The 26,838-nt window shown below is 42.6% G+C and overlaps 1 protein-coding gene across 4 annotated transcripts in view; it reads right to left on the minus strand.

The window, feature by feature from the left end:
- OSBPL6 (oxysterol binding protein like 6) overlaps nucleotides 1-26,838 on the minus strand; it is a 690,319-nt gene that overhangs the window by 346,237 nt on the left and 317,244 nt on the right. For all 4 annotated transcript variants that reach the window (XM_085645216.1, XM_085645218.1, XM_085645217.1 and 1 more), the window contains exons 5-6: nucleotides 13,846-13,959; nucleotides 13,582-13,752 (exon numbers count right to left, since the gene is read on the minus strand). In XM_085645216.1, coding sequence (XP_085501342.1) covers nucleotides 13,582-13,752; nucleotides 13,846-13,959 — 285 coding nt within the window. The remainder of the gene's footprint in view (nucleotides 1-13,581; nucleotides 13,753-13,845; nucleotides 13,960-26,838) is intronic.

Consider the following 26,838-nt stretch of genomic DNA (forward strand, 5'->3'; position numbering starts at 1 on the left):
AACCGCATTTTGGCAAATATACTGCCTGGCACCACTGAAGTCGATTAAGAAAGTATGTACGAAACAGAAAAGTAGTAGATAATGTGAGAAACACTGTACACCTCATAGACAAAGCTGGGGGAAGGAAGATCCTCTAGGTAATTGTCCCAGTTGATGTTGAGAAAGTGTTCAGGTAAGAGGTCTTCTTAAATTAAACTGCCTTAAAATCTGGCTTTAGGCCCAACTTCAAGGGCCTTTGAGGCATATGGCAATCTATGTTCCTCGTTTGTGCAGGATCTGGTTGACTGGCAGCTAACAATCAAATACGCCCCTGAGGTGTCCATGAACTCTATGAAGAAAGTTTACCTCTCTAAGAAAATGACCTTCCGTCTCTTATGAAACTCTCTATCTTGAAAATGCAGTGCTATACTCCAGTCGGTAGCAGCAAAACGATCAGCTCATCTGAAGCAAGCTACCCACTGTAGGATGAGTCATATTTGTCAAATGAGATCAGCAGAGAAACACCCACGTCATACAAAATGGATTCAAGAAAAAACTACACCTACTATATGCATTTCATAGGATTGATAACTTCTTTGATTGGAAGAACGTGGCACAAGCAATATGTACAGCAGAAATCTGGAGTATTAAGTTCATGGACAACATTACCAGGATGCCTCAGGGTAGTTTATCTCTAACAAAGCCTACAAATTTGGAGACAGCATCATTACATCCCTAGCCTCGTAGGAAGAAATGAAAATTTGCACTTTTGGCAGATCTGAAATGGGCACACTGATTTGGACTAAGAGGGGAAGAATTGTGCGCTTCTGGACCACTAACACAGTAACACATATATTGCATGGAGTTGACAGCAATACCAAAATCTTCATTTAGACAGTTAGCATTAGCGACTACAGCAACATGGAAAGAATACATTACTTAATCAAAGTCACTTCTGAAAAGGTTGTATACATTTGCATTTTCCTAACTTAATAAGTTTCTTACATTTTAAAGAAACCTACAGCGTTATGTCATCTACGAGTAAGAGTCAAATCAAATTATTATCTAGGAGAGGTCAAATGTTACAGCGGGACTACTTGAGCACATGTTGGTAAGGCCTCATGTTGGCGAAATAACTTTACAAAATGTAAAAAATATTTAAACATGTTTTCTATATTTTTCGTAGTTGAAATTTTGTTGATATAAAATGATTACATCTGCATTAGACCCTTAGTTACATACTTCAGTATAAATAATATATGTTAAGCTTTGAAGCTCTGATCATTCTGGCTCAATACGTGCAGTATCAAATAAATAAAGACAAAATGCAAAATTGTGTTTCTATATATTTCTATATCAAATGACTGGAACATTATAACAGATGTAGGAGCACAGGCAATGGAATGATTTATAAAAACGAATTTTCTAACTTCTCATGGGACTCCAGGAAAGAGACTGGTGACTCTTAAAATGCAAAATGTCCAATATAGGTGCCAGACAGATGAAAAGATATCTTAAAGTACCATAAAAGTTCGATCAAATTGATGCATAATGTCAATATACCTAAATAAATGCATGTGTAGAGGACACATGTGGAGAGTATATTATCACCGATGGCTGTGGCCACACTGGGTTCTATTTTTTATCCGCCATACTTTAGTGGCAGCCAAGATTGAGGCTTGGAGGGAGCTAACCGAGACAACAGCTGTAAGTTGCAGGGCTCTCCAAAGAACATTCTGGTGATCATTTGTACTGGCTGAGATAGAGAAGTGGTAAGAAATGTGACAACTTGGATATAAAGATGGGACAGAAACTTCCAGTCAGTGTGCCAAGATTTCTTGATCAGAAGCATGGGTCACACACCAGTTGGTGACCAGGAGATTCCTTTGAGCTCCATTGGCCAACAATTCCCCCTGCCAGATTCAGAATCAGTAACCTTGGATCAACTTGGCTAGTCTGCCAGGAAGTGTTGCCTCAACCCTGCTACAAGGAAGAGAGCTGAACTAACAGCTCAGGAGGGGCACAGCATTGCCCTTGCACGAAGTAGAAGGTGCTCTTAAGGAGCCACGATAAGATGGATCAAGGTGGATCAACATCATTGTTGCAACATATGCTAAAACCTGCGCCGTTGCAGCAACCGCGAGGACCTCGGGGTGTCCACACAGTATAAGAGGTTGAACTGACTTCTGAGGTTGAGGATATCTTGTAACACAAAAGGAGAAGTTCTGCGGTGCCAACTGGCATCAAAAAGTTTCCCCAAAGTAGACAAGTGGATCTTTAGAGGGGAGAGGTGGTATTCACAAAGATCTTTGGCAAATCTGGTGTTCAGGTGTCGAAGGCGCCTAGAATTAGGCACCTGATGACAAATGAGGACAAACAAAAAAAGTGTCCAGAAGGCTGGAGGACGACTGACCACCGAAGGCCGTTAACCTTTAAAGGAACAACAGGTGCAGAGTGACAACTGGCACCACTTAAAGAGACTAAACCTGCAGAGTGTGTTCACTACTAGGCCACAGCAAGGACAGCAATATCCCTACCCAGTGGGGTGTGCGGAGTCCATTTCACCAGGTGGGGGTCTATTCCTGCTGATGCTTGCAGGGGCAGAAGTCCTTGAACTCTACACCAATGACAGGCAGGTTCAAAGACAATCCACCGAAATGGACGGGAAAAAGTGCACATCTATCTAGGGACGCTGAGATCTTAGAGCAAGAGAGAGAGAGTGAGCAGGAGAGCAGCCCTGCCAGAACTATAACCAATTGTACAACTTGGAACCCTATATGGGGCCATGGGTGAATGCACATTACCTCAAAAGACTTTCCTCAGATTACAGTGTGCACTGTTCCCATTAATATCTTTAATGAAAACCCTCTGTTATATATAGCATTTTAATCTACGCCCAGCAACTCCTGACTGCCTGGGACTCCTGAAAAAGTTCCACATTTACCAAAAGCTCTGTCATTAAAAAACACGCCATGTTGTAGTACAGCGATATGACTCTCTCTTCATTTATTAACAGTGGAGTGCTTTGAGCAGACTTGTTAAAAGCATAAACAGCCTCCAAACAAGAGTGGTTGATTATTTTTTGGTTGAAGCGCAGCTGTCTGGTTGTAAAAGACTTCTTGTGGGTATTCTGAAAGCTTACCTGGGAATGCATTCCACCCATTGCTTCCCATTGGCTTTGTAGATGTAACTCACATGTTATGGCTTTGTATTTGACAGCCTTATTTGTTTTAGGCTGCCCAGCATTCTTCGTCCCTCCTGAGGAGAAAACCTTGTTCACCATCGTTCCTTCTATTGTTCCACGAGTTCTCACTTTCTGTAAACAGGCCTTTAAATTTTTTTCTCATCTTGTCATGTTTGCTGTGCGTTCAAAGACAGATGTCAAATGTAAGGCTCTGTCTTCTGAGAGAGTTTGCTTACTTTTCCTTCTCTGACTTCAAAGTGAGAGGATTTGTGTGACAATCTTGCCGGTACTTGGAAAGAAAAGGTGTTTTTAGAACACACAACACAATTTAAATATCTGTAAATGAACTGTGCAAATATTGCAGAATATATAATAGTTAGAAAAGGACAAATTAGACACTTTTTTTTGTAATTTGGAAGTGCGGTGGAAACAAATATGTTAAAATGATCAAAACAAATCAGTACACTGGGTGCAGCCATTTACACACACTATCGTTTGTGCACTGTACAGTTTTATCAGGAAGACTGTATGTGCAAATGTAATGGGTATTACAATAGAACAAAAAGTTGTCTGGAATGGCAGTGCGCTACCACACCATGCATACTCTACTCTCCACTCTACCACACGTCACTCCACTGTAAACCACTTCAGTCTAGGCCACTCTACTCCACGCCACTACAATCTACAACACTCCACAACACTCTATGCCACTCTACAACACCCCATGCAACTTTACTCAACTCTATGCCACTCCACTCTAGCACTCTAGGACATTTGACTCCACTCTTCAGCACTTCACTTCACACTACGGCACTCCACTCTACAACACTTTACGCCACTCTACGCCCCTCCACTCTATGACACTCTGCACCACTCTACTCGCTTCAATCTATGACACTGTACTTCACTCTATGCCACTTTATCGCACTCCACTCTACGTCACGTCACTCTAGGCCACTCTACTCCATTCTTTGCCATTCCATTCTATGCCGCTCTACAACTCTACTACACTCTACACCACTGAACAACACTCTACTCTGCGCCACTTTGACAACCCACTCTACGCCACTCCACTCTGTGACACTCTACGATGTTCTTTGTGCTGCTGCTGCCCGTGTTGCCTGCTGAGGGGACTCCAAGCCCCACAAGCCATCAGTCTCCTAGGAGTGAGGAGCCGCCACAACGCTCAAAAGCGCCACAGTATTCCCGCGGCCAAGGGCGGGCCCATCATCGACAGGAAGAGGCAGGGCAGGGCCACCCCACTTGGCCTCTGGACTCCGCATTTCAATACCAGCTGTGACTTTTCGGGACTCGAGACTCGATGGCCGTTACAATTTTTAAAACTGTGAGTTGAAAAATCTACATTTGCTGCTGCCCCAATTGCTACATTTTCCCAGTCTTAAGAATTGTCTTTGGGCTGCCCCTATTCGGCTGCTGTGTTACCGTCCCTGTTTAAGAGCTATAATCTATGCTATTTAGCTTGTTTGATTGGTATAATTAGATTCACCTTTGGTTTAATACTAGTGTTGTTACTTACTGACCTACCTCCATGGGGAAAAGGAAGTCCATTGACAAAGATGGGGGTGGGATGACTGAGGGGTCACGCAGGAAAGTTTGCAAAACCAAGATGACTCGTAAACTTAGTGTTAGTAACTGTGTTCTCAATCGTATCGACGACCTTCTGGTAGAATGCCACAACATCTTGGATCCGGCTTCAAATCTAGCTGCCCTAGGCATTCTGCAACCTTCTAGTGTACTAGTCCTTCTCCCTAGCACAAAACGCAATTCAGTCAAATGAATTCTGTCCATGTTTACTAAGCGCACTAAGTGAATCCCTATGACTAAGGTCCGAGGGTCAGATATTTGCACCCAATATGAAACAGTGAAGGGAATTAGGGACGTCTTCCTCTTCCACCGAAGTGGCAGATAAAAGCTTAATTGAAGACACAACTGAAGTAACCGAGATAGTTGACAGCAATACCATCTTTATAGTTACCATAATTAATCGTTATTCACTACTTCATGACTTGCCTGAAAGTACAACGGGAAGGCAGGAAGAAGTAGGTAGGGTCCCTTCATCTGTACTTCTAGCTGTGGAACACAAGGTCCCCGAGAGAGAGCCTCATGAGTGGAGGGTGAGGGTCACCTAGCCGAGTAGCCGATAATAGGGACGGACACTAGTTCATCACTGAACTCAGGGATGAAGGTACTCTACGAAAATCACTAATTGTAGCACTCACTGAACAGGTTAAGATACTTGTGGACAAAAATCAACTTAGAGTAGACACTCCCATTCAGTCATCGAGTTTGCAATTGAGACAGGACGTTTCACTAGGGACCAGCGTTGCCCCTAGGTCCACAAACACTTTAGTGCCTCTTGTGCCTCTTATGTCCATTCAAACGCGGCATTTGAGACAACCAAACATAAAGATGATATTGAGCGCCTTCACAGATCAAGGTACAAAGAAGACAAATGCCCCTCTAAGAGCATCTTTGTGATCAATGTACCAAATATTTCACCATCCTATGCTAAATATGAAGACAACAACCCTTTGGTTAACGAATCAATCCATTGGATCCGGAAAATAAGATGGTGTAGGTCTGTCATCAGGGAAGACATCCTCTGGGCAATACGACTAACCTATAACACCTTACCAACTGATTAGATCGAATTGCATCTAAGAGACAAGACCTTAGTACACAACCTCATAGCGCTGAAAGCAAGATCATACTCACCTTCATCCGCCAACATACAGATGAAGTACAACCCCCCTACCATGCTCCAGCTTCAAGCACGTAGAAGGCATGACATCCTGATGGGGGCTGACTCATCTCTGGCCCTAAATGATTGACAGGTGTGGAACAATACTGCAACCCTTATGACTCCATGCCATCTAGCCAAGGTCGTGTCACCATTTATCGAGTCTAATATGTCCGGGGAACCATCAAGCAACTTGCCATCTAAGTCCCAGCTTTCTACTAGGGAGACGTCAGATCCTGCACAGGCCACTTCTGGCATCCCACCAAGGGTAAGCTTAGAGCAGGAACCATGCTCTATTTACCCACAGATGAGCTGTGCAACGGAGGACCACCATCTAGTCTGTAGTGGCCTAGAGGAGTCGACATCTAAACTCCGCATACTGACATGGAATGTGGCAGGACTATGATCCAAGGTGGAAGTCCCTCATTGGATACAGTATATAGAGCAATTTGACATCTGTACCTTACAGGAAACGTGGGTTACTGCACCTGTTTTCATTCCCGAGTATGTCACAATAAGCTGTCCAGCGGTTACAACTAGACGACCGACAGGGAGGTTGATGACCTGGATTAAGATTGATTTGCAATGTGCAGTTAGGGAGATTAAGACTAATAGCCCGAATATTCTCGCGATCAATCTTAGGGGCAGGAATGGTAAGGGGGTGGACATCTATAATGTGGCTGCCCTTGAAGAAGTTTTTATCCTAGATCGGTTCAAAAAAATCGGGAGGTAGGCCTGGGGAATTTGTGGGCCGAGCCCGATACTATCTTGCTCCCTGGTAGAGACAGCGTTAAGACCTGTTATTGGAATTGGGTGGATCAGAGGAATTCCACACTAACAACAGGCGGCCGTCTCACATTAGAATTTTTAGTGTTCAAGCTACTAAGCATGTATGAGCAGTGTATGGAGGTCATCACCATCCCGAATGAAAGAAAGTTGTACATTCAATTTAGATTTGGTACCCTCCCCTTGAAATCGTTCACAGCGACATGGCATCGGGGAGCTGCAGATGCTTTTGTGCTGCTGTCCTTGCTGTCCAGGGGCCAATGAGACGATTAAACACGTTCTTTTTGTATGTCCACTGTACAAAATCCCGAGGCTTAAATGGTTAGCCCGTCTGCAGGCAGATGGGTATCCGATGGTACCAAGAGGCACTACGCATTTTATAAACAGATTCCAAGCCACTAATAGCTTGCGCAGTAGCCACATTTCTGGGGGAAATGTGGCTTATTAGGAGGCTCAAATTGAAGAATGGCTAAACCGCTTTTTGCAGTTCTTAACTAGATACATATCCCTATTAGCCCAAAGCCATAGTCTGTGCCTCATATATCGATAGCATTTAACTTGTAACTATGTCACTGTGATTATGTACAAGAATTATATGCACAACATTCATTGGGCTCTTTGTACTATGGCAATGCTGCTGAATTATCTTTCTATGTATTGTTGCATTATATTACCGAACAACCGTTTCTTTTTTAATGGCGCCAAGTGATTAATATTGTAAGCTGTGCCTTCATTGGTCTTTTTAACATGTATGTAATATGGTACCCCTGGACTAAACGCACTAGCACTTTTTTTCCACCTCTCCAAGAGGTCCAATTTGTGAGAGCATTCTCCCGAATATATTTCTGCGCAGGTCTTATTTTATTTGTAGGAAGATTTTTACCAATGCATTGCCTGTAAGTCTAGCCGTTTTAATTGATGGAGCCATTCAACTGGAATACGGACATTGTGATCATAATGTATTAGTGCTATGATTTTAACAATGTATTTTTATATTATATGCTTCTGCACTTTTATGTAATTTTCGTAGGGCTCCAACAAGTGTGAGTCTTTTATTTGGCAAACTCCCACCCTACGTTTTAATTTTAATCTTTTTTACGAAGACGATATGTTTTTAAGTGTCAGTTAACTTTGTCTGTAGAATGAAATAAGGCATTGTATGTGTTGGTGAATCCACCACTTTGTACTTTTTGCACTTTGATGGCCGTAATGTCAGAATAAAGTTTTTTTGACTGACTGACACTCTACACCACTCTACTACACTTCACTCTACAACACTGACTCAACAGTATTCCACTTTTCACCACTCCACTCTACCCCACTCTACTCCATTCTTTGCTATTCCACGTTATGCTGCTCTATGGCTCTACAACACTCCACAACACTGCATGCCATGACACTCCAGGTCACAACACTCCACTCCATCCCACTATATGCTTCTCCACTCTACGTCACTTCACTCTAGGCCTGTCTATTCCACTCTACACCACTCCAGTCTACAACTCTCCTACACTCTATGCCACATCATGCCACCCCACTCTACAACACTTTATTCCACTCTACGCCCCTCCACTCTACTCTACTCCACAACACTCCACTCTTTGCCACTCTAGGGCACTCCACTCTTCACTACTCTACTACACTCTTCGCCACTCCACTTTAAGCCACTCTCCTGAAAATGGAAATATAAGTGGTCTATGGGACACATAGTGGTCATAAAGCGTAATTAGCAGCTTTAGAATAATAAGATATGAGGGTCATGATGTTTATTTTTCAGTATGCATGCGGCGGAAAACGCACCACCACTCAGGATGCCATAAATCACTCAATGGGCTCATGAAACAGCTTTGTAATTTAAAAGAGAATAATAAAAAGTGATGCTTAATCCTGCTCGAAACCTAGGGGAAAGGCGTTCCGATCTGGGAAGCAGATTTGGATCTGGGATCAAACTCTGAAGAACGAATAAACTAAAGGATCCAACCGAGCCAAGGCGCGTGGGCAATACCTGAAAATAAGCATCCAAACCTCCTCTTGATAAACTGAGTTACGAAATTATCAGGCAAAGTCATGACTAAATAAATAGGACATTCTGGATCTAATGGGTACTATTAGTTCAACTACACCGGACCCACTGATGGGGGTGGTCGTGTCCGGTTCACTCTAAAATAATTTGCTAAATGTCCTTAGGAATTGATTATAGCATAGATTAACCTAAACTGTATTCCTTTACATCCCAACTCAATATTCCAGTTTTAAAGCACATGTCCACACCACTTCACTGCATGCCAATAAAGATCTAACGTTTGTGTTGTCTTGTAAAATGATTATCTTACGAAATGACGAGCACATGTAGAAAATGATTGTTCTTTGTAGGCTAATAAAATTGTTTTAATTCAAGCCATCAAATTGACAAAAATCTACTCGAGTTAGGAGGAAAGCTGTTTTTCGTGGTAGTATTAATATATATTCACATATCTGACAAACTTAATTTAATCATATAAATAAAGGAGGTGTTCTATGATGGTTATAGCGAAAAGCGCTCTCAAACCTTTAGATGTTAAAGCGCTATGTAAAACCGTTGAGTAAATAAATACGTTTCCAGCCTGTGTGTGAATACTGTCCTGGCATCTGTCCAGCCTGTGTGTGAATACTGACCTGGCATCTGTTGTTTTGTTGGATTGTAATTCACTGAACGAACAAGGGTTATTTTACCTTTGTAAAGATAATGAAGAGGTTTAATTTGGTGCCATTCCATATTCGGCGGCACTGTTTACGTTTCATTTACATGCTGCTGGTTTCCCCCTCAGTCCTTTCGTTTGGATGTGACTTAGAAATAGCATGTAATTTTGATGCTGTGGCACTATTGAATTACACTGATATTCTCAAAAGGCTCCATTTACATTTTGCAATTGTGTGCTGAGCTATCATTCTCTGAATTCATTGAGCCATCATTTTTGTGGCTGTACTGCATTGGCATTTATTATGTTGATGAAATTGATTTATCTGGCAGCTGAGACAAGCATCCGTATAGGGTAGTTTTGTGGGGGTTGGTCCTATTGATCGCTTCTCTACAGCTTTATAAAGCAGTGAGAATCTGCCTGAACATTGATTCCTTGTTGTGTTGTAAAACATGACTGTTTGATTGCTGGTTTGGAATTTATATGATGTAAGATTTGTTTATATAATCAGAAAAGTGAAATCCTGTTGCTATCTAAAGATAAATATTTTTAAGGGAGCATAGTGCAGTGCTCATTCGCCTGGCCCACAATGCATAACTCATATTTCATGCTCATAAATAGGAATGTAAAATTCATAACGCATGGTTTGCTGGGAAGATGACTGCACAAGCTATGGCACCAAATTATCTAACACATTTGGGTAGGACAAATAACTTTTCATGGTTTGCCTCAAGAATGTAAGTGAGGCTGGCCGGAATCGAGGTATGGTCAGAGGGGTAGTTATCATCAATACAGCAGGTGCAGTGGCACTGGGGCCCATTCCATGCCCATGTTGCTGTCTTTTATTACCCAAAAAGGACCAAATAACTCCTGATCTTTGATTAAAGTGGAGCCCATGCCACCCTTCCGGCACCACCGGCTATGGCTTTGTCTGTTTGCTTTATTGGGGTATTGGCAGAAGCGATTGTGGTGCAGAAGACAGGAGGGTTTGTGGTGTTCTTAGCAAATCTACTGATGTCCTTGCAGTAGTGGGTTCTGGAATCTTGATTGATTAGAATGTGGGCTACTGAGCTTTGTTTTAAACTTGTGTCAGTTGCCTTGAACTTACTGCTGGATGGGGTCTCTATGTGTACTCTCTCCTGAATAAATCCTCATTTAATACCTACGCCTGTCTATGGCTTCTTCATGGGAGAGGAGTTACTTCCACAGGGTTCCCTGTATAGTTACTGGTTTTGAAATGTTAGAAGCACATGGACACTAGTGGAGAGTGTAAAGACACCAAAGATACAAGATTAGTGTTTTTGGGTTTGTCATGCTCTGCAAACACACCCTCTGCACTACTGGTCTGTATGGGCATGTCAGGAGAGGTGAAGGAGCAAGTAACTGAAAAGCTTTCATGTCAAAAAATTGTGAATGGGTTCATCTTCAACAATTAGGTCTATCCCACACTGAGGTTTTAAGCATGTAGACAAAATTAAAAAGATAATTTCTAGGAGTGGTGTCATCTTAGTTTCAGTAAACAATCAAATTAGTTTAGGTTATTTCTAATCTTAAAATCTATGTAATACCAAATCTGTGATTTAAGTAATGAAAGAAAAAAGGTTCACATTTTTAAATATATTTGAAATTGTGCCATGTGGTGAATACGCACCACATATTGGCGGTGTATTGTATTGTATTGTATAGACATTTGTATAGCGCACTGTCACCCTATGGGTATCCTGGTGCTCTGACAAAACAGTTAGTTGTTAGTTAGAGGAGTAAGCAGAAACGGCGGCAATCAGGCGGCAATCAGGCTACTGGGAAAAGCCAGGTCTTAAGGCTCTTTCTAAATTCCAATAAGGAATCTAGCTGTCTGATCCTCAGAGGGAGCTTATTCCACATCCGAACAACTACCACACTGAAAGCCCTCCCGCCCATCCTGGCACGTTTGAATCTGGGTTGTGCCAGCAGATTAGCGTTGAAGGAGTGCAGCTGTCTCGGAGGAGAATAGCGTAAGAATCTTTTCTGCAGAGGGATCGGGCCCACCCCATGAGTTGCTTTATGGATCAGACAGAGGGATTTAAAAAGGATCCTTTCTCTGACTGGTAGCCAATGAAGCTCTCGCAACGCCTGAGTGGAGGAGGAGTCGCGCCTGCGGTTTAGCGCCAGCTTTGCTGCGGCTGATTGAACTCTCTGTAGTCCCAGCAGGATGTATTGGGGGGCCCCTAAATACAGGGAGTTACAGTAGTCCATTCTGCTGAGAACTGTGCTCCTTACAATCAGGGCACGCATATCGCCTGGCAGAAACGGGAGGAAACGGTGGAAAGGGTTTTCTTAAAAAACAAAATAAGTGCTGTAAAGTAATGTCATTTGTAATATGATTTCTTTTCAAAGTTTGATATGCTTCTAAAAGTAAAATGTAATTTTAGAACACCGATACTATTAACATATGGCCTTAAGTAATACGCACCGGAACTTTCTGTTTCAGCAAGTCCTCGTTATGGCCACAGTCAAACCAATCACAGCCCTAAATGTGCATGCTTGAAGGGTTGTCAACTGATACTGTTGGCCAATCGACTGCATGTAGCACAAAAAAAAAGTTTCACAATTGTTATGCTTCTCTTGCAAGTAATGCTGGAAATAGGCAGGATTTTTCTGGATTTCAGATCTAGTAGCTATTATTGGGCGGGTCTGGCATTATGGGAATATGGTAAATTAGTGGTTTACACTCCGTACCTGGTGGTCAGCGTGTTTAGAGAAGCAACCTGCAGTGGTGAGGGAGGTCTTTAATTTACAGTTGGGCCCAACACAAATGCCTCACTTCGAGGGCCATCCACACTCTTTTTGTCTGCTTCGCATCCTAGCACGGCTACCTGACACCTTAATGCCAATGCCATTGAAGAAACAAAGATAATCGGCTGGTGACGTCACAAGTACTTAAACTGAACTGCGATTTGGAGGACGGTTTTGAGTTTTCGAAGCTCATAGTGTTATAGATATGCATGCACTGTAAGATAGTCATCTATTTCTGTCTATAGGAGTAATTATAATAATAACCATGTACATAACACATTAATACAAGAATCTCTACATCAAAAGTCGTAAACCTTTGAGCTTTCTACATAGAATACAAATATGAGACTTGCATGTTACACATTGTGCATCCAGTAGGCCACTTTGCTATTTTATGCCTAGTTAAATCTGTGACTAGAGTGCATGCAGATTTCTCAGGCAAGTGCATTAGTCACCAGAATTATCTTACTGTTATTATACCCTGGAAATACCAGTACACACAGATCGCTGCAGCAGGTCATTGAACCCAGAAAACATTTTAACATGCAGTCTGTTAAGTAAGCCCGTACACATTTTCTATCACAATTGTCCTTGTCAATATCTCTGCAGCAGTTTTCAAAAATAAATGTTTAAATTGAGTGACAGATAGGGGCGGCTCCTCCTCTAGGGCGGAGGAGCGTCACCCCACTGCTTTCTCGCAGTGTGAGAAAGCCAAAACATAAAATGGTAATAACTGGGTAATAACTTATAGTTATTACCATTTTATGTTTGCTTTGCGCATTGCGGGCGGGCGGGCTGCTGTTCTGCTCTTTGAGCAGGGCAGGGTAGGAGTGGTTTGTCCACTCCTGAGAGCGGAAAGACTGTTTGGTCGGCCCTCTTTAGCCGCCCAAACCAGTCATGCGCACTTTGTCCTTCTCCATGCAGGATGCATTGCAGCCTGCATCGAGAGCATGCCCACCCTTACTAGCCCCTGGCTGGGCGCCCTCCCTACCAATCACAATGCTGCCTTGCAGCATTGTGATTGGCTTAGAGGAGGGAGCCTAGCTGCCTGCTTCCTGTTCCTGTCGGAGGCAGGAGAGCAGGAGTAGAGAAGACGTGGGACCCGGCAGAAGGGTACGTTTAATTTATTATTTTATTTTCCCACGGCACCCCCTGTGATCCCCGCAAAACTTACCTCTCCACCCCAGCAACCATTCCGCCCACCCCCCCACCCTGAGCCATGCCGGCCGCTACTGTTGACAGACTTCGCTACTCATGACTCTGCCCCTCATTACTCCACCCTTTTTCTGATACCACTTTTTGAGCCCCAATATATTGGATCCCAGGGTAAATTTCTTCTGTTTTTGTCAATACTGGCATATTCAGCTTAAGCCATGTTTTTTTTTTTTAATCAGGCTTCAAGTAGGTCACTTTTTTACCTTTCCATCAAATGCAGGGACATTAGCAGCTGATGGGGATTCTGTGGCTGAGGCTGAAGGAAACACATGGCTGCTGGCATCCCTGGGTGATCTTACGATCTCATTCTGTCGGTACAACCTGTGATGGCGGAGTTTTGAAACCCATGCATCAAAAATATCCTGAGACTTCACCTGAAACAAAAACAGTTGTGCAGCCTGAGTTCACTGGCGAATGCATTTTAACCAGTCGGTTACAGTGTAGTTCGTTTAATCCAACTAACTCACCTTCAGATGGTAGATGTGCTCTTCCGTATCGAGGTCTATTCTGCGCATTTTCTTTTTAACTGACATAACCGACAAGCCAACGTCAATACTCCCGTGTACTTTACCTTTTTGAGTCTGTAATTAAAGAAAATGCGAATCCTATATTATGCCAGACAATGAGGTCGTTTTTATTTATGTATTACTATCGAGCATTTTAGTTGCACATTGCCGGTATGTGCAGACTATAAGATTGTCAGCAATGAATGGTGAAAGCAGCTGTAAATAACCAATTATGGCCACAGCCAATAGGCCTAGCATTTTCATACAGAACGCACACAAACATAGCCAGACAACACTACAGGAACACGTGACACGGAGACAAGATACATATGCACACACAGTCAATACATAAAGAAACAGATGCACACATAGAAACATATATACAAGCATATACCTGCACAGAGACAACTACAACTTACATATATAATGTATACAGGCACCACATACTAGCTCACATGCAAGTATGGACAGCACACATTTATTCAAACATAAAAAACACACACATTAATATATATATATATATATATATATATATATATATATATATATATATATATATATATATATATATATATATATATATATATATATATATATATATATATATATATATATGCAAGGAACTTCGTCTTCAAATTCCAATCCACAGGGAAAGACGAACACGGACCCAGAGAAATATAGTGCAAGGTGAAATTTTTATTCCATTTGTGCACCTCGTACCACCATGACGCGTTTCGGCCTCAACACGGAGGCCTTGATCACATGACGCTTAAGGCGGAAGCCAGAAAATTTAAAGTGCAAGTGCAGGCAACACGTGACAGACAGGCCAATAGACATAGAAAAAATACTACCGCAAATGCAATTATACATATTGGTAAGTGGCCAAACAACACATTAACCTGAGCTCAGGCTGTTGTAAATCTGATATAAATTTTCCAGATTAATAGTGTAGATTAGTCAATATTTGCATAAAAACAAATCGTGCCAGACATTGCAAGATATTGAAGATATAAGTGACTGTTAGCACCATGCCGCCTACATTGAAGTAGATGAAACTGCATAATTGCCATTGGCGCTATGGATTGATCATGCCACCACATCTGTCTAGATAAAGTGATTGTGCAAGTTGCTGCATAGTGCAAGTTTATACAAGTGCAAAGTACTGCAATTGACAGAACATTAATGGAATAAATATCCTTTGTTAATGTAATATCCGCATTCTAGTATAAAATACTGAATAATTTCAGTAAACTTTGCGTTGATCGTACCATACCATCTGCAAAGCTAAAAATAACTGTGCAAATCAAGGCAATGTGCAAATTATAGCATGTGCAAAATTTAGGCATGTGCAAGAAGTATACTCCTCATAGTGAGGTAACGTTATTAAGAAGTCATCATATTAAAGTGCAAATGCAAACAAGAATAGTGCAAAATATACAATATTACACCATCTACAACTATCGTGCTTAAAAAGCCCCATGATATGAAAAATGCATCGTATAGGTTCCCGAGCCCGGAAAACCTTCCATTGTTAATATCTAATCTGCCTGAAAATGAGTCATGTGTTGAGTGAATCGATTGTGCAGAGAGGAGTGATAAATATATACAAAAGTAGCTAAAATTAAGACGTGCTCCTAGGCTGTGACTTGCTATACATATGAAAGGTCAGCCAGCATCAACTTCGCTGAAACCAAATAGGGAGACAAACATGTATCAATCAGTCTGTAAACCCTATTGCATATCGAAAGCTGTCAGACTATAACCAGGGTGCTAAAATGTCTCACAGACAGGTAAACAGGTCTTCGCTGGAGTTCAGACCGTTGGGAGTTTTGGAGTCCAGCTCAAGTATGTACTTCGTCTCCAATTGTCTGAGCAATGACTCACGGTCACCACCCCGGCGAGGACGCGGGACAGTATCAACTACAAAGTAACTCAAAAACTCCAGGCAGTTACCATGGAATTCCTTGAAGTGCCTCGCAACAGGGTATGTTGGATCACTATTGCCAATTGCCCGTATGTGCTGGAGGATGCGTTTGTGAACCTGCAGCTTGGTGCTCCCAACATACTGCAGGCCACACGTACACTCCAACACATACACGGCAAACTCCGTCTTGCAAGTCAGTTTTTGGGAGATTAGAGTTGGAGCATCACTGAAGGGTGTTGTATACGATGTCCTATTTTTTCCAAATCTGCAAGCTTTGCAGCTTGCACACTTGAAAAACCCCTTGGAGCTCTGTAACCATGTACCACTAACACTGACTTCAGGGCTACTCTTTACCAGCATATCATTCATAGAACGACATCTACGAAATGTAATAGCTGGGAGTTTAGGCAACTGATCACCTAGGATCGGATCATTGCGGACCAATGGCCAGTTTTTGTTAAAGATTGATCGCACCTTGCTATGTTGTCGATTATACGTGGTGATCAATCTCGGTGGCTCTGAGTTGGGGCCTACCGGTTCAGGCACTCGATTGGAAGCAGGGCAATTATTAAGTGCTGCCAAGCGTGTAGCAGAATTGGCTTTGTGAATTGCTAAATCAAGCACTTTGATGGAATATCCTCTATTTAAGAAACGTTGCCTGCTTTCCGACTGAGCTGACACGCAGTCAATATCCCTACTGCAAATCCTTCTGATGGGCAGCATTTCACCATAGGGAATACTGCGCACCAGGTGTTCGGGATGATGACTAGAGGCGTGTAAGACTGTGTTGCCTGCCGTGGCCTTACGATGTAATTTGGTCTCTAAGTCACTGTCCCTGATGAATACTTCTGTGTCTAAAAAGTTAACCGAGACATTACTCACGGATGCTGTAAAGACCAAATTCAAACTGTTCACATTGATATCATTGACAAACACATTCGCTGAGGCTTCAGAACCTTTCCAGATTATAAACAAATCGTCAATATAACGATACCAGGCTATGATATTATCATCAATAACTTGACTAAAGCGTACTCTGAGGACCTGCTCCTCCCACAGTCCCATATGTAAACAGGCATAACTGGGGGAGAAGCAAGCCCACATTGCCACGCCTCTCATCTGTTGGTATACCTGATTCTGGAATAAGAAATAGTTGTTATTTAGACAGGTCTGAATCCTCTCAATTAGCATCTTACTGTGTTGTGACATGTGAACAGGTTTGGTCCGTAAGTAATGTTCCACTGCCCTGATTCCATCCAAATGCTGGATGCTGGTACTGAGGGCCGTGACATCTAGTGTCATCAGGAGAAAGTCATCTTGCCAGGTTACAGTGCCTATTTTTCTCAGGAAATCCCCAGTGTCCTGTAGATATGAGGGTAGACTCTTTACATGATCCTGAAGGAAGAAGTCAATATAGCGTGAGATGTTCTCCATCATACTGAATCTTGCGGAGATAATAGGTCTCCCTTGGGGCTTTGCTGGATCCTTGTGCACTTTGGGAATCAAATAAAAAACTGGAATCACCGGATAGTTGGTTTTCAAAAACTTGAACTCATCGCCACTGAGCAGGCCCATACTTTTCCAAGATAACAGCTTGGCATTCAGCTCATTCCAAGCTCGATTGACAACTTGCCAGTCGCCACGTCGGTAACAATTGCGATCATTTAGATGTTAGAGCCTCAGCCATGTACATGGATTTGGGCCAGAGGACAATGTTGCCCCCCTTATCAGATTGCCGGATTACAACATTATCATTGCTTTGTAACTTTTTCATTAGGCTACCAAAGCAGTTGTTTTGTCTCTGACGTTGCTTCTGTGCCTGCAAAGTTGAGACGTGCAATTTCTTGAGTTGGTAAATAACCAAGTCGTTGTACACATCGATGTTATCATGTGTCATGATGGGATTGAATTTTGACTTTGGTTTAAATCCAGAACAACCAGGCATATCCAATCTTGGCTGTAAGTTGTCTTCAACAGCATTTGGATCTAATGTTCCTTCCCTGTGCAGCTCCTGCAGATCACAGAGTAGTTCATACTCCCCTATCGTAGGGCAAGATGGACTGGGACTGGGATTGGCAACAGTTGTCGTTTCCAGAACTGTGCGTGCAGATTTGTTCAAGAGATGAAACTTATTAAGTTTGAGTTTGCGGATGAATTTGTATAGATCAATATATATATATATATTTTTTTTTTCACATAATATATAAAGGCTTTTGACATTTTACAGCTCAGCATGGATAGCACTGTGCCAGTTCTATGCTTAAAAACGTTGCTGCAGAAATGGCAAAACACTTTATACCTTTCTATCTCGGCGTGGATGGCACTGTGCGAATCCTATTCTTAAAGACTTTCATAGAAAGGCAGACATTTGAGGTGAGCAGATTTAGAGTGTCGCTGGTGTTGAGGGTGCTCTATACAGGAGCTGCTTTCCACCTAAACTTGAGAACTACCCAGAGTTCTCTGCTTCTTTTTTGCATAATTTATGTGTCACTGTATGCCAGAAAGGGTATCATTTTGACTTATACTGGGTGCTCCCTTGTGTCTGGGCAAAGCCATACCTCTCTGAAGAGTTCTAATGAGAGCAAAACATGTGTCAGGGGTTGCTTTTGTTCATTTGAGGTTGGCTTGGTTCGTATTTTACCAATTCAAAGCTGTAATACTGTGCCTTGAGTGGCAAAAGGCTTTTATCATTTTAGATGTTGGCATGGATGGCACTGTGCTGGTCCTATGCTTAAAAGCTTTGCTGTAGAAATGGCAAAAGACTTTGTCCCTTTCTATATCAGCGTGGATGGTACTGTGTTAATCCTATGCTTTAAGACTATGAAGCATAGGATTGAGCGACACTAGCAATTGTAATGAAAGCAATATTGGACTATATATCCTAACATGCACTATGGATTATAATGTATTCACCTGAGGAGAATGAAGGATAATGTGGGTATTTTAATGACAGCCCCTAAGTGACGCTTGTATTTCTTGCAGTGCTGCTTGCCCGTGATCAAGGATACACGATATCTGAAACGCGTTGGGCTATTTATTAAAGCATGGAACACCCTGAACCTGATTTGCTGCAAGTTCATTTTTGACCTGATGGGAGTGTGCTTTAGTCTGCGGGCAAATTTGGAACTTGATATATGCACGGCGGTCTGGCCGTGAAAGCGCACCACTGCCTAAACTGGAATGGCGGGTCTGAGACTTTGCATTGGTGAAGCCTGACAGAACATTGGGATGCAATATTTGGCTTAACAGTACATCGTGTAGACTATGGAACTTATCAGGGTAACGCTAATATTAATTTTGAATTGAGCGACACTAGCAATTCTAATGAAAGCAATATTGGACTATATATCCCAACATGCACTATGGATTATAATGTACTCACCTGAGGAGAATGAAGGATAATGTGGGTATTTATTGACAGCCCCTAAGTGACGCTTGTATTTCTTGCAGTGCAGCTTGCCCGTGATCAAGGATACACAATATCTGAAACGCGTTGGGCTATTTATTAAAGCACGGAACACCCTGAACCTGATTTGCTGCAAGTTAATTTTTGACCTGACGGGAGTGTGCTTTAGTCTGCGGACAAATTTGGAACTTGATATATGCACGGCGGTCCGGCCGTGAAAGCGCACCACTGCCTAAACTGGAATGGCGTGTCTGAGACTTTGCATTGGTGAAGCCTGACAGAACATTGGGATGCGATATTTGGCTTAACAGTACAGCGTGTAGACTATGGAACTTATCAGGGTAACGCTAATATTAATTTTGAATTGAGCGGCACTAGCAATTGTAATGAAAGCAATATTGGACTATATATCCCAACATGCACTATGGATTATAATGTACTCACCTGAGGAGAATGAAGGATAATGTGGGTATTTATTGACAGCCCCTAAGTCACGCCTGTATTTCTTGCAGTGCCGCTTGCCCGTGATCAAGGATACACGATATCTGAAACGCGTTGGGCTCTTTATTAAAGCATGGAACACGCTGAACCTGGTTTGCTGCAAGTACATTTTTGACCTGATGGGAGTGTGCTTTAGTTTGCGTACAAATGTGGAACTTGATATATATATATATATGTACAGGATTCTGGGTTCTGTAGTTCACTTCCATCCAAGGTGAACTAGCACAGGTGAGCGGACAATTAGGGGGCGGAGCGGGTCTGAACCATGAACAAAAAGGAGGCAGGACTTACCATCAGTTGCTGCAAACTTCCTGGATACTTGGGCGCTGAAGAAGGCAGATGACATGCCGAAATGCATTCGCCAAAAACCAATAAAATGCTTCCTTAAGGTGAACCCCCTGTGTGGCCTCTGCTCTCTCGTTCGAAGGAGTTTGGTGTAATATGAATCGCGTCGGCCAGAGACGCGCAACAGAGGCACCCGCATCATAAGAAGGCCCAGATCTCACTGGCTCTGCTGTGGCAGCTTTGTTTGTTTTCCAAGGTATTGGATGTTCTGGGCCCACCACGGCTATCAGGAAGAGATAAGGCAGTTGTGGGGTCATTGACCTCATACTGGGCGGTGTATATTGTTACTACTGCCCCTGCCGCATGGAATCCTGGTCTCTGAGGCTGATGCGGTAAGGGGACCTGAGGAGGCGCTTTTGGAACTTTCAAGCAGGAAAATGTTTTAAACGTGCATGCACTATTCCCTGCATCCCCGCACAACCACTGGGCGTCAATCTCACCCCCCGCACCATCTACCTGGATCAACAACTAAAGGATTCTGGGTTCTGTAGTTCACTTCCATCCAACGTGAACTAGCACAGGTGAGCGGACAATTAGGGGGCGGAGCGGGTCTGAACCATGAACAAAAAGGAGGCAGGACTTACCATCAGTTGCTGCAAACTTCCTGGATACTTGGGCGCTGAAGAAGGCAGATGACATGCCGAAATGCATTCGCCAAAAACCAATAAAATGCTTCCTTAAGGTGAACCCCCTGTGTGGCCTCTGCTCTCTCGTTCGAAGGAGTTTGGTGTAACATATATATATATATGCACATATATATATATTTCTTCACTGACAAAAACAAAGGTTACAGGGAAGTTATACTTAGGTTCTGAATTTACATTCACAAAATGACAGAAATTCAGCAGTTGTAGTTGGAGTTATTTCAAGTAACTATAACTCGTGCCGAAAGGTAACTATAACTCGCGCCCCCGCCCTGCTATGGTTTTGTGTGTGTAAATTCAGAACCTTACTATAACCTCCCTGTAACCTTTGGTTTCTTCATTGAATTTCTAAGACTTTTTAAATGCTAATTCTTAACTATAATGTCCCTGTAACCTCTGGTTTATTCAGTGAATTTCAAAGGTTTTTTATTTTTTTCCCTTACTGTAACCTGTAAGCTTTCAGAGTAGGTGTGTGGGTGGCTGTAAAGGCCAGTAAGTGGGTGTGTCAGTGGTTTTATGGGTGTTTGGGTGGGTGTGTGAGAAGCTGTGTAGGTGTGTGAGTGGGTTTGTGAGTAGCTGTATGGGTTTGTGAGTGGCTGTATGGGTCTGTGAGTGGGTGTGAGTAGTTGCGTGGGGGTGTGTGAGTGGGTTTGTGAGTGGCAGTATGGGTCTGTGAGGGGGGTGTGGGTGGCTCCATGAGTTTTTTACAGTAGGTGAAGAAAGGGGGTGGGCCTCTGACAAGCCCTCAGCAATACTACCGTGCGGTGCTTACTGGTGGTAACAGCAACAGCGGCTCCTCTGCTAAGGGGAAGGAGCGTCACTCCACAGGAAAAATAAAATGATAACACCATGTTATTTAATTTTTCCAAACTGGCTCTGTTTATGTGCAGGCAGGGTGGGGTGTGGCTGGGCTGCCCACAGAACAGAGGGAGGAGTGGCCAGCACTACGTAAGTGTGCATGACTATTTGGCCTGCCTTCTTGGGCCGGCCAAACAGTCATGCGCACTTAGTATGTTCTCCACCTGGCTGTATTGCACAGCCTGGGTGGAGATAATTCACAGGGTCCCAGTTGCTGTCTGAGCGCTGAACCATGCTAGGGGAGTCTGGGCACCTGTGTGCTTCCTGTTTCCTGTGTCGGACGGAGGAGAGGTGGCGGCTGGCAAGTAAGTGGATTTTGCTTTTCTTTTTTACTCCCCCTGCCGCACCACTACAGTTCTGTAGCAGCCGCTACTGGGTAACAGGAGGGTTTGTTGGCCCCCCAACGGCCTTCAGTATACAAGGGGACTTTATCCACCAGTCAGTAGTGCCCCAGGAGGAGCGTTTGCAGAGTGGTGGAGAAAGGGGGCGGGGCCTATGACGAGCTCTCAGCAATCCCATTGTGTGGAAATTTCTGGTGGTAACAGGCAGGGTTCTTAGCCCCCAACAACCCTCAGCATCTAAGGGGACTTATTCCCCCAACGATTAGTACGCCAGGAGGTGCGTTCGCAGAGTGGTGCAGGATCAGTGGCTCCACATGCAGGATTTGTGGTTTGGGGACGGGGCCTCTGACGAGCTCTCAGCAATCCCGGTGTGTGGGACTTTCTGGTGGTAATAGGAGGGGTTCTTAGCCCCCCAACAATACTCATTATCCAAGGGGACTATATCCCCCAAAGATTAGTGCCCAGGAGGCGCGTTTGCAGAGTGGTTTAGTATTTGTGGTTTCACAGGCAGGATTTGTGGTTCCGGGGTAGGACCTCTGACAAGCGTTCAGCAATCCTGGTCTGTGGGACTTTCTGGTGGTAACAGGAGAGGTTCTTGGCCGCCAACAACCCTCAGCATCCAAGGGAACTTCATCCCCCAACAATTAGTGCGCCAGGACGCATGTTTGAAGAGTGGTGCAGAGCCCCGCAAGTGGACCGGCTGATCTCAGAATATGGCAAAAAAAAATTGGACATATTTTAAAATAAGAATTAACTCTTTAACCCCACTTATATCTCCCCCACCCCCATGGGATCAGGGAATCCCTACTTTGGCTCCTTCATAAACATTACAGCCAATATTTCAGCCCCGGGAGACCATTTCCCAGAGAAAAGAAAATGGCGGCTGCAACTTTTCTAGCAGGTTGTGCACAGCCGATAAGATTCTTTCTTGGGGACCTGAATCCGTGGATAAAATAAGATCTGGTGAATGAAAAGCTCGGTGGTGGTCGTTATACTTAATATATTTGGGAATATATATATATATATATATATATATATATATATATATATATATATATATATATATATATATATATATATATATATATATATATATATATATATATATATATATATATATATATATATATATATATATATATATATATATATATATATATATATATATTTATTTATTTCAGGCAACTATAACTCACGCGACCGCAATCCTCTGCTGATGACGTCAGATATTACATCACTGTATTTAGACACTTATTTAGCCATGTCTTCTTCCATTAATCTTTAGCTATACATATATTACAAATATTTATTTTTCAGAAAGACACATATGTCATCAGTGATGTAATATCTGACGTCATCAGCAGAGGATTGCGGTCGCGTGAGTTATAGTTGCCTGCAGTAACTATAACGGGGGAATTTCATTGGTTTTTTACAAGTGAAATGTCCAGCTAACTATAACATGTGTGAAACCTATGGTTTTTTAAGTGAATTTGCAAGGTTTTTTAAATGCTAATTCGTAACTATAACGTGTGTGAAACCTATGGTTTTTTCAGTGAATTTGTACGGTTTTTTAAATGCTAACAGCCTTATGCATCAAGCCAAAATCCAGTCGGTAAAATACCGATTCCTTATTAGCTCCCGGTATTAAGGAAAAAATACCCAATCCCAATGCATCAACCCAAAAGCAGAAATCGGTATTTAAGGAATCCTTAAATAGCGATTCTTTAAATAGGGATTCCTTAAATACCGATTCCTTAAATAGCGATTGCATTTAAGGAATCCCAAAGTGAGATTCCTTAAATGCAATGCATCAAAGTTAAAAAATTAGCGATTTCGCTAATAAGGGGAGCAAATTACCATGAAGATGAACTGCATGGTAATTTGCAAAAACTTTGAAAAATGCACTTTTGTGCATTTTTCAAAGTGTCATGTTGCGCACACACATGCCCTTAGAGCATGTGTGTGTGCAACATATGTGCACATATCATTTTCAGGGGTGCAACAGGGTGTCCTTTTGACACCCTGGCACCCTTGAAAGTGCTCCAGCTATTAGCGATTCGGTAATACCGAATCGCTAATACAGAATGGCTTTACATTCATTCCTATGGGCCTCCAAGCCCATAGGAATGAATGGGTAGGTATTCCTTATTACCGATTCGGTATTACCGATTCGGTAATAAGGAATGTTAAGGAATCGCTATTTGAATAGCGATTCCTACATGCATAGCCTTTTGCTATTCCTTATTAGCGATTCCTTATTTTTCGCTAATAAGGAATCGCAAATGCTAATGTTGATGCATATGCCCCTTAGTTATGTATTTTTTTTTTTTTTTCCAGGTTTTACACCGTGCGCTTCCCGCACCGTGCGCGCTCTGTGGGCACTCGGTGCGCGCACCGAGCCCCCACGCATCGCAGTGCGCGCAGGGTGCGCGCATCTCGTGATTTAAAAAAATAAATAAATTGTTTTTTTCTCCCTTTGGGGTCCTTCTGTGACCCCCTAACCAAGGCTAGGGGGTCAGGAACTGTCCACTCTGCCCCCTTTTCACGTTCTCCACCTTTGTTTTTCACCCCCTCAGACTGCGAGAGACAAAATGTCGGCCGACACTTCCTGGTTTCGACCGATTCGAATGTTTACCGACATCTAACAACCAATCAGAATTGCGCTCGCGCACGGCAGGGTGCGCGCACAGTGCGCGCACGGTGCGCGCGTATAGATATTGATATGCTTTTAAATGCTATTTTCTCAGGAAATACTGAACAGATTTACACCAGACCTGCAAAAGGTACTTCCTTGACCTTATGGCTACCTCTCTGCCAAATTTCAAGTAATTCTGTTCAGCCGTTCGGGCTGTAGCTGTGTCTAAAGGTCCTACGGAAAAATGCATGGGGAAAACGCGTTTTGGGACCCCCCTTTTTTCTCGGCCCCCACTTGACGAATCACCCCGAGACTTTCAGGGTAGGAGCTGAGCGGAGCGCCCCATTAGTTATGAAAATTTCGCGAGGATTCGTCAACCAGCGCCAAAGTTATTCAAAATAGAATTTTGAGATTTCCTATGGAAACTAGGTTGTAACTATAACTATCTACTGGCGACCGCCAGTAGATAATATATATATATATATATATATATATATATATATATATATAGACGCACACACACACACACAAGCAACACATTTTCAAACAACAGACAGACATGCATGCATATGAAGAACATAGGCATGCATATGCAAACAGATAACGGGAAAGCTCCCCAAATATACCAGCACACTCTAACCACACATACAGAAACGACCATGAATGTCAATATTTGCCAGGAATGTGAAATAATAGATAAGGTACCTCAAACTGCAATACACCTTTAACCAGAGCAGTCCATTTAGTCTCATAACTAAAACAGATTGCCTTATTACCTAATTGGTTACATGAGAATTCAGCTGCTGTAGAGGGGTGGGAATGCGCTGCGTGGCTGAAAGAGGTGCACATGCACCAAGCGCTGGAGAAGGAGTGGGACTGCCCTGCCTGGCTTGAGGATGCACACTGGGGGCGGGAGAGCATACACGTATATTCTTAATGCCAGAGACAGTTTAACTCCCTAAATGACTGTTCGGTAAACTTGTCGGTGGTCATGGTGCAAACATGGATGATGCTGGAGATCAAAACAGCGCTCTGAAGCTTCACTTTCTCTGAACTCTCACCAGCACATTCTCTTCATGCTATGTCAGTCTCTAATCATGCTAACACATAAACCAAAGTGTGAAAATGAAAGTATATTTCCACACTGCATGCCTGCACTCTGCCTTTCTCCAGCTTCATCACAAGCATCTAGTGTATTCGTCATCCCTGCAGCTGGAGGACAAAATATACTCAACCGCAGCTTAAAAAATTTGTAGGGCAACGTTAAAGCTAATTAGCATATTTAAATGATGAGTGAAATGAATAAGCAATCAGTCTAGGTCACAATGTTACTTTTGGGTGCTGTCCTCAAAATACTAGGTTAATTTCTCAATGTGCTTTCGATAAGCTGTTTACATTTTTGGCACATCCACAGATGTGACTGACCATACATTTTCCACGGAGTAGCATCGAGGAAGTACCCAACAACCACTTCCAATTATAATCTTACCACACTCTTCTTCCACTTGGTACAAGTAAAAGTAGGAGATGGTATATCATGGTATATGCCTCGGTTCACACTTGTAACTCCTATGATTTTTATATTTCTCTTTTCTTGATCTAGCTAGTGGGCTCTCAAGATTTTGTTCCTCCCAAATGGTCACATCCCTTCCGATGCAACATTCACTAAGACCAACTCAGAACCTGACCACCTGTCACATTGCTCTAAAACTTCTCCTTCTAAACATTAAAACTGCAGTCAGAAGGCTGAGTGGTTTGTAATTGCCACTCGAACCCTGAGATGGCTACATAGGAACATATTACAGAAATAACCCATTATGCATTTTTAGCTTGAAAAGTGCTTTCTTTCAAGTTGATCTCTCTGGGAAAAGACAATAAAAATGTTAATTAGAGTGTAGACTAAAAAAAATCTTACATAAAAACATATTCTGTCTGTACAAGGTAGAACATGCTGAACCTGCTCCTCACAAGGTGCACCTACCAATGAACACTAATTGGAATAAAATGTTCAGATGTATTTACCTGTCATTAATAAAATAATAATTAAACAATGGACAATGTTCAAGCTGTGCAGTGGTGTGGGGATGTTAATAGGATGATGAAACCCATATTTCACAGGGACAGATGACATATTTTATTAATGTACAGAGAAGTGAAATATTTTCTTTCCTTCATAGGTACCTATAGAACATGGGTTTTAATACCACTGCACGTTTGAGTGCATGGCCCCTCCCAGCTCCCCAGCCACCTACGTGGCAAGAGGCAGCATTCTTTTTAATGTGAAGTGGGTGCCCCAGCAC

Source organism: Triturus cristatus, chromosome 3_1 (genome assembly GCF_964204655.1).
Source record: "Triturus cristatus chromosome 3_1, aTriCri1.1, whole genome shotgun sequence".
Taxonomy (NCBI): Eukaryota; Metazoa; Chordata; class Amphibia; order Caudata; family Salamandridae; genus Triturus; species Triturus cristatus.